The sequence below is a fragment of the Olea europaea genome, unplaced genomic scaffold (assembly GCF_002742605.1).
Source record: "Olea europaea var. sylvestris unplaced genomic scaffold, O_europaea_v1 scaffold1119, whole genome shotgun sequence".
Classification (NCBI taxonomy): Eukaryota; Viridiplantae; Streptophyta; class Magnoliopsida; order Lamiales; family Oleaceae; genus Olea; species Olea europaea.
This window is the reverse complement of record NW_019228562.1, coordinates 8,354-15,831: the sequence shown is the minus strand read 5'-3', so window position 1 is coordinate 15,831 and position 7,478 is coordinate 8,354. Positions and strand designations below refer to the sequence as shown.

Below are 7,478 nucleotides of genomic sequence, written 5' to 3'. Positions count from 1 at the left end.
CCCAATATTGCACAACATTTTCACTCATTCATCTATTGAAACATGGCATTTTTTCAAGACAAGTTACTCATTTTAAGTTTCTCGATTTTTTGTATGATGATCGAGGTTTCTGCGCTTGGTGCAGTCTATACACCTCCAAATGTAGAGCGATTAACCGATCGTTTCAATCGTGTACCGGTTAACGAAAGATATAATGTTGCTTTTGGAGGATCTAATGTTCATATGACCAATAATGGGACCAATGCTTATTTAAGTTTGGACAAAAAATCAGGTAATTTAAATAAGAAAAACAAATTATTTATATTGTATACTTTGGTTTTTTAGGACATATTACATTTTCTCTTTCTGGGTTTTTTTCTAGGATCTGGATTGATGTCAAAGAACAAATACCACTATGGATTCTTCAGTGCTGCAATGAAAATGCCTGCTGGTTTCACATCAGGAGTTGTGGTAGCCTTCTATGTAAGTTTTTCCAATTCATGTGCGCCGGTTTCTACGGGCGTTCTTGGCACACAGCACTGAGTAGAACTGTATAATGAGCAAGATTATAACTTCATAATTTTTATAAGAATCGATGCATTCTGACATGACCAATTGCGATTCGTGGAGAGACAGTAATGAATTCAACAGAGTCGTAAAAAAAGATACACAGATTTGAACCCAAGTTTATCAAAAATACTAGTTAGTTTGCTCTTCTGCACGGAGTTCTTGGATCAGACTGATGATCATGTTTCTAATGGTAAATTTTTGTTTCTATTGCCATATGCAGTTGTCTAATGCAGATGTTTTCCCCCATAACCATGATGAACTTGATATTGAATTGCTTGGCCACGAGAGGAGAAAAGATTGGGTTCTGCAGACAAATATATATGGCAATGGAAGTGTGAAAACTGGAAGGGAAGAGAAATTCTACCTCTGGTTCGACCCAACGACAAGTTTTCACGAATACAGTATCCTCTGGAACAATCATCACATAGTGTAAGTCGATCCATCCATGACATTTTTGGTACACAGTACTCAACAGACTCGATACTACAGAATTATTGGTTATTAATCTTCTAACATTTTCCATGGGACTGAAAATACAGGTTTCTAGTAGACAATGTACCAGTAAGAGAAGTAATTCACAACACCGTCATATCTTCTGTTTATCCATCGAAACCAATGTCAGCATACACAACAATTTGGGATGGATCAGAATGGGCTACTAAAGGAGGAAAATACCCCGTAGATTATAAATACGCGCCTTTTGTCGCATCTCTACAAAGTACAGAAGTCGAGGGCTGCATTTTGAATCAAAAAAGCAACGTAGCCTCTTCGTGCACTCGAAGCAGCCTTTCGAGTTTGGATCCTGTTGATGGAGAAGAATTTGCAAAATTATCAAGCCAACAAATAACAGGACTGCAGTGGACTAGAGGGAAGCACATGTTTTATTCATACTGCAAAGATACAGCCAGATATAAAGTTCTACCACCAGAATGCAATGCCAAATAAAGGGATTTATATATTTTTCTATATAATTTTTGTAACCTTTTTAAAGAGAATGAATGATCAATAATGTGGAAAACTAAATAGTGTAGATCAAGATTTTTTAAAATGAAAGAGGATGTAAAGAATTCTTGGAGCTTATACTCATTATAAAGGTGATGATTACATTTGTATATTTCATGTTTTCAGTATGGATGATGACTTTTTTACCTTGAATAATATATTTGTTGGCCATAACATTTAGCCCCTGTTTGACGTTCATTAATGGAAAAAAATGAGTATTATAGTGATTTTTTGAGAATGTATGTCAAACAGGTAGTGATTTTTTTGAGAATGTATAGTTAAAATATAGGAAAACGTTTTGAATTTACGTGCGAAATATTTTATTATGTGTGGTTGAATATAAGTTTGAGAAAAAAGAGTTTCTATTTAATGAATGCCAAACATGGGTACATACCCCTCAGGCTATGACTCTTCTCACTCTTCTAAAAATGGGGCCTAGGCAAGCAGTAATAAAAACTTGATGTTGATTTCCTCCTCCCTTCTTTGCTCACTCGTAGGGGTCCAGACTCCAACAGATGGGGAGGGAGTCGACTGCTGATAAAGTATGGCATATCATACTAGAAGGCCTATTATACTAAAGAGAATCTCCTTTTCTCAAAACCCTCTAATAGCTTATAAACTTTTAGATGAGATGGATAGTATCAAGCTAGACATAAGACCTAGGTTGAAGTCTCACCAAGACCCATTTGTGAAAATTGTCCCTTGAGAGTTCGGCCAACAAGTTTGTCGTCTATCCGATAGCTTAAGCTGAAGACTACCTGTCTAATCAATTGTCAATACTCTATTACACCGAACTTCTATAAACTATCAGTTATCTCCAACATTAAGGGTGTATTTGATTGCGAGCATGTACTTTACAAGGGAAAAAAATTCTAGGTAATTGAATTGCCTAAAATTATTTGCATGAAAATTATCAATTAAATGTGTTCGATTGATTTTATTTTCAACCTAGAAAATGTTATATTGTTCTTTTTTATTGGTAGGTAGATGAGAGAGAGAGAGGAAATAACATAGAAAATAAAAACATACACTCCCTAAAGAAAACATTTTCCTTGTTTCAAGAAAAATATGATCATGTGAACAAAAGTAGGAAAATATTTACCATGAAAAAAATCAACCAAACAACAATGGAAATTTTGGTGAAAAATTGATATTTTCATGGAAAATATTGCAATCAAATGAAATTTTAGTCTAATCAATAATCTCCAGCATTTAGAATCAATTGGCGACTTAGGTACTAAAAGGTTGTCGAGGGAATTGTCCCACCATTTTGCTGGCGAAGTCGAGATCATGTTGACAGATTTTGACCACAACAATAATAAAACTTCAGCAACTGCAGGAACAAGTGAATGTAGTATAATGGAGTGATAGTGAAGTGCACGAGCATGCTTGAAATGAGATATGCTCGACGAACTAGGCTTAGAATTGATTCCAGCTTGATTCTGGATGATATCAGGTAAATTACATTTGCGCCATGAGTTATACTTTAGGAGAAAATGATGACAATACCATACATCATAATGTCAAAGGCAAAAAAAGAGAAGCGTAAAATGGCAGCCGCAAATAGATATATTCATTAATACACGAGAAGAATCTGCTTCGATTTTAGCAGGTTGAAGCTTTACTTTGTAGAGAAGTAGTTCAAACTAGGGGTGTAAGCGGTTTGATTTTACCGATTTTTGACAAATTTTCAAACCAAACTATTGAAACCGATTTGGAAAAACACAAACCTAAACCAAACTATTTTAAACGGTCTGAAAAAAACTCAAACCTAAACCTAACGGTTTGGCCCGATTTTAAACCGTCGATTTCGCTATATATTTTTTTGCCTATCTACTTTTACGCCATTAATTTAATATATATTTATATCTTACTAGTTACTAGCAATAAATCTAAAACAAACTAAATATATTTACTATAAATTTAAGTACCAACTAAATCAAACTGAAATAACAGTAAACTTAAACATAGTTTTTTGTTCGCCATTTTTAAGCTAATGGTGTTAAGATTCCATTACAATAAAAGTCTATTGAAAATGTAATCCCTATTGGATACAAATGAATTTTTATAAAAAAGAGAAATGAAAATAATGAAATTACAAGATAAAAACCCGAATTGTAGCTCAAAGTTTCTCACAACAACCAGGAATTGATAATGATGAAACATATTCTCCCGTAATGGACATCATCACTTTCAGATTCTTAATTAGTTTGACTATGTCACAAAATCTTGATATGCACCTTATAGATATATTAATTGTCTATTTGTACGGTTCACTTGATAATGATATATATATATGAGAGTTCCCGAAAGACTTGAAGTTCCAGGAACAAATGATACATACCCGAGAATCATGTTCTCATTAAATTGCAAAAATCATTATATGAATTAAAATAATCCGGACGTATGTAGTATAATTGCATTATTGAATATTTGTTGAATGAGGGTTATAATAATGATGATATCTATCCATGTGTTTTTATAAAGAAAACAGATATTGAATTTGCAATTGTGGTAATTTATGTTGATAATTTAAATTTAATTGGAACTCTTGAAGAACTCAAGAAAACTGCAGATTATTTGAAAAATGAATTTGAGATGAAGGATTTGGAAAAAACTAAATTTTGTCTCACATTGTAGATTGAACATTTCGCAAATGGATTATTTGTTCACCAATCTACGTATATAGAAAAAGTTTTAAAACGTTTTTATATAGATAGTGCACATTCATTGGCATCACATATGGTTGTTTGATCACTTGATGTGAAAAATAATCTATTTCGTCCATTTGAAGATGGAGAAAAGGTTATTGGTCCTGAAATACCATATATTAGTGCAATTGGAGCATTAATTTATCTTGTAAATTGCACTCGATTTGACATAACTTTTTCTATAAACCTCCTTACAAAATATAGTTATACTCCAACTCAAAGATATTGGAATGGTGTTAAACATATTTTTTATTACCTAAAGCGTATTATTGATTTGAGATTATTTTATTTTAAAAAGTCGAGATTTGCTTTAGTGGAATATGCAGATGCAGATTATCTATCTGACCCACATAAAGCTAAATCACAAACAGGTTATATGTTTACACGTGAAGGAATGGCTATACCATGGTGATTTGTGAAACAATCCTTAACAGTTTCATCCTCAAATCATTTTGAAAGTATTGCAATCCATAAAACAGTCCAAGAATGTGTATGGTTGAGAAACATGACTCATCATATTCAAGCATCATATGGGTTAACTTCAATAAAAGATAATCCAACAATTTTGTATGAAAACAACGCAGCTTGTATTTCACAACTTAAAGGATGCTATATCAAAGGTGACAGAGCGAAGCATATTTCTCCAAAATTCTTTCATACACATGAGTTTTGAAAAAATGGCAACATCGATATCTAACAAATTCACTTAAGTGACAATGTGGCCGATTTATTCACAAAAACATTGCCAACATCTACATTCAAGAAATTTGTTCAAGGATTGGAATGCATCGACTCAAAGATTTTCAGTGATTTTCATCAGTGGAAGTATCTGTACTCTTTTTCCTTAGTCTAGATTTTGTCCAACTAAGTTTTCCTAGCAATGTTTTAATGAGTCTGCATTTTCTTTATACTCCAAAATATTGACAATCAACTTTACTTTTTTTCCTTTGTTTGATTTTTTTCCCACCGAGTTTTTATTAAACAATGTTTTTAACGAGGTAGCTATTGTGCAAATAATCACCAAAGGGGAGTGTTGTAAAATAATAAGATAATTATTGATGATTTTTTAGTATTATCGTGATATATGAATAAATTTTATCTAGTTTAGAAGATCTATTTTATTCCAATTTGTAACTCTTATTTTAAACCCTATAAATATAGGGCATTGATTCATAATAATAGATAATTGAATTTTGACTCTCTATTTCTTCTCTTATTTTCTCTCATCTCTTTAGTTTTATAACAACACTTAAATTTTGAAGCAACCCTTTTCCCATCAATCACTATTCATAATAATAAGAAATTTCCCCTGGAGTTGGCTAGACTTATTATGGAGTTGGGTTGTCCAATGGAAATATGGAATCATTGGATAATTTCCAAAATAAATGAAAATAGGAGAGTGCGCGTAATAAAGCGACAACAACATCATATATTAACTAAAGGAGCAAAATAAATAAAATTGCAATAAATCAAGAAAATTTCCCAGAAAAAATATACGCGCTTGAATGCGAAAAAAAATATTTTTTTCATCAATTATAGATTGCAGCATAATCCTTCAACATTTTCGACTGCTTACAGGATAGAAATGTGCCTAGCATTGCACTTGTATAGAAAACAGAAAGATATTGTCATCAACATCAAGGAGATACACAGGAACAACCTGAATTATTGACAGTTTTCTCAATGAAAACAATTAAAGAGAGAGTTGCAAGAACCTCACAACCATGCCGGATTCTTCAGATGGGTAACGACAGCCTTCACTTGCAAGTAATTCTTGAGACTGTATTCTCCCTTTTCTCTTCCATGTCCACTCATCTTGTAACCACCGAAAGGAATTGTTGCATCGAAAACATCAAAACAATTGATCCAAACAGTCCCAGCTCTCAATGCTCGCATCAAGGTGTTAGCAGTGTCGAGGTTCTGAGTGAAAACGCCAGCAGCTAATCCATACCGAGTATTGTTTGCCCGTCGTATCACTTCATCAAGATCCCTGCCATTAAATTGGGAAAATTACTCAAAAGAGCCTTTACAATTTGAAGATCACAGCATAAAAAAATTATTCGAAACGTACTTAAATTTCAAGATAGACTGCACTGGACCAAAGATTTCTTCTTTTGCTATTAGCATGTCATCCTGATAAATTGCAGTATGTTAGTATTGATTAGCAAACATGTCTAACTAAGCTTAAAAAGTTCGCTTATAAATAAGTTCTAAAATAAATAATTAAAATTTTTTTTTTTTTTTAAATTTGAAAGTATGTAAATTACTTATTTTGACGACAACATAATAGTTACTTTCAAAATTAGTAACTTCGTTTGCTTAAAAGTAAGGAAAAGGTAATTTGTTCAAACATGTTTGGAAAAGTAAATATTGATTATAAGTAACTTTTTAAGCTTAACCAAAGTCCAAGCCTGCTCTAGATATTGAGCTTCATGGAAGAAGCCTAACAAAAAGACTCTTACTGGTTCAAAATGACATACCTTGACATTAGAGAAAACTGTTGGCTGAATGTAGTAGCCTTTTGTACCCAATTTATCACCTCCAGTCTCAAGATTCGCTCCACTTTCTGTACCAGATCTAATATACCTCAGAATCTTTTCAAATTGCTCTGCATCAATCTAGTGTTCATGAAGATGAAGCATTAAGGCTCATTGGACAAGAAAGCAAGAATCAAATTCATGTACGCTTTCATAGGAGATTACATAACAATAATCAGCATGGAACTTTATTGATGACAACATGGCAGGTACGAAGGTCATACACACAGAAATATTATCAACTACAAGGAGCTCTATGCAAAGCATGTGTTTACAGTTTACCTGAGGGCCTTGTTCTGTTCCAGACTTGAATGGGTCACCAACAGTGCGTTTCATAGCACGGGCCTTTGCTTTCTCCACAAACTCATCATAAACTTTCTCGTGAACATATGTCCTAGATCCAGCACAGCAGCATTGTCCCTGCATTCATTCCATATCACAGTTTAAATTGTTTTCCATTATTCAATCTCATTTACGAATATCACATGGGAACTGTAGGCACCTGGTTGAAGAATAGAGCAAAGTGAGCTAGCTCAACGGCCTTGTCCACATCGGCATCCTCACAAACAATAAAAGGAGATTTCCCGCCAAGTTCCAAAGTAACGGGTTTAAGATTGCTTTTGGCAGCCAATTCAAGAATAACTTTGCCAGTTTCCGTCGATCCAGTGAAAGCAAGCTG

General features: G+C 33.4%; 3 protein-coding genes across 3 annotated transcripts in view; 1 reads left to right on the top strand and 2 right to left on the bottom strand.

The window, feature by feature from the left end:
- Nucleotides 1-28, bottom strand: part of LOC111373362 (aldehyde dehydrogenase family 2 member B7, mitochondrial-like) — a 4,901-nt gene extending 4,873 nt beyond the window's left edge. The window contains exon 1 of the mRNA XM_022995883.1: nucleotides 17-28. Within this exon, the coding sequence (XP_022851651.1) occupies nucleotides 17-28 (12 nt within the window). The remainder of the gene's footprint in view (nucleotides 1-16) is intronic.
- On the top strand, nucleotides 7-1,719 carry LOC111373347 (probable xyloglucan endotransglucosylase/hydrolase protein 33). Its single transcript, XM_022995862.1, has 4 exons — nucleotides 7-271; nucleotides 362-462; nucleotides 770-978; nucleotides 1,089-1,719. The coding sequence occupies exons 1-4, from the start codon at nucleotides 43-45 to the stop codon at nucleotides 1,492-1,494; spliced, it is 945 nt and encodes a 314-aa protein (XP_022851630.1). The 5' UTR covers nucleotides 7-42; the 3' UTR covers nucleotides 1,495-1,719.
- A 4,043-nt stretch (nucleotides 1,720-5,762) lies between these two features.
- Nucleotides 5,763-7,478, bottom strand: part of LOC111373345 (aldehyde dehydrogenase family 2 member B7, mitochondrial-like) — a 6,625-nt gene continuing 4,909 nt past the window's right edge. The window contains exons 2-6 of the mRNA XM_022995859.1: nucleotides 7,302-7,475; nucleotides 7,082-7,219; nucleotides 6,743-6,880; nucleotides 6,334-6,395; nucleotides 5,763-6,252 (exon numbers count right to left, since the gene is read on the bottom strand). Coding sequence (XP_022851627.1) covers nucleotides 5,979-6,252; nucleotides 6,334-6,395; nucleotides 6,743-6,880; nucleotides 7,082-7,219; nucleotides 7,302-7,475 — 786 coding nt within the window. The 3' untranslated portion in view covers nucleotides 5,763-5,978. The remainder of the gene's footprint in view (nucleotides 6,253-6,333; nucleotides 6,396-6,742; nucleotides 6,881-7,081; nucleotides 7,220-7,301; nucleotides 7,476-7,478) is intronic.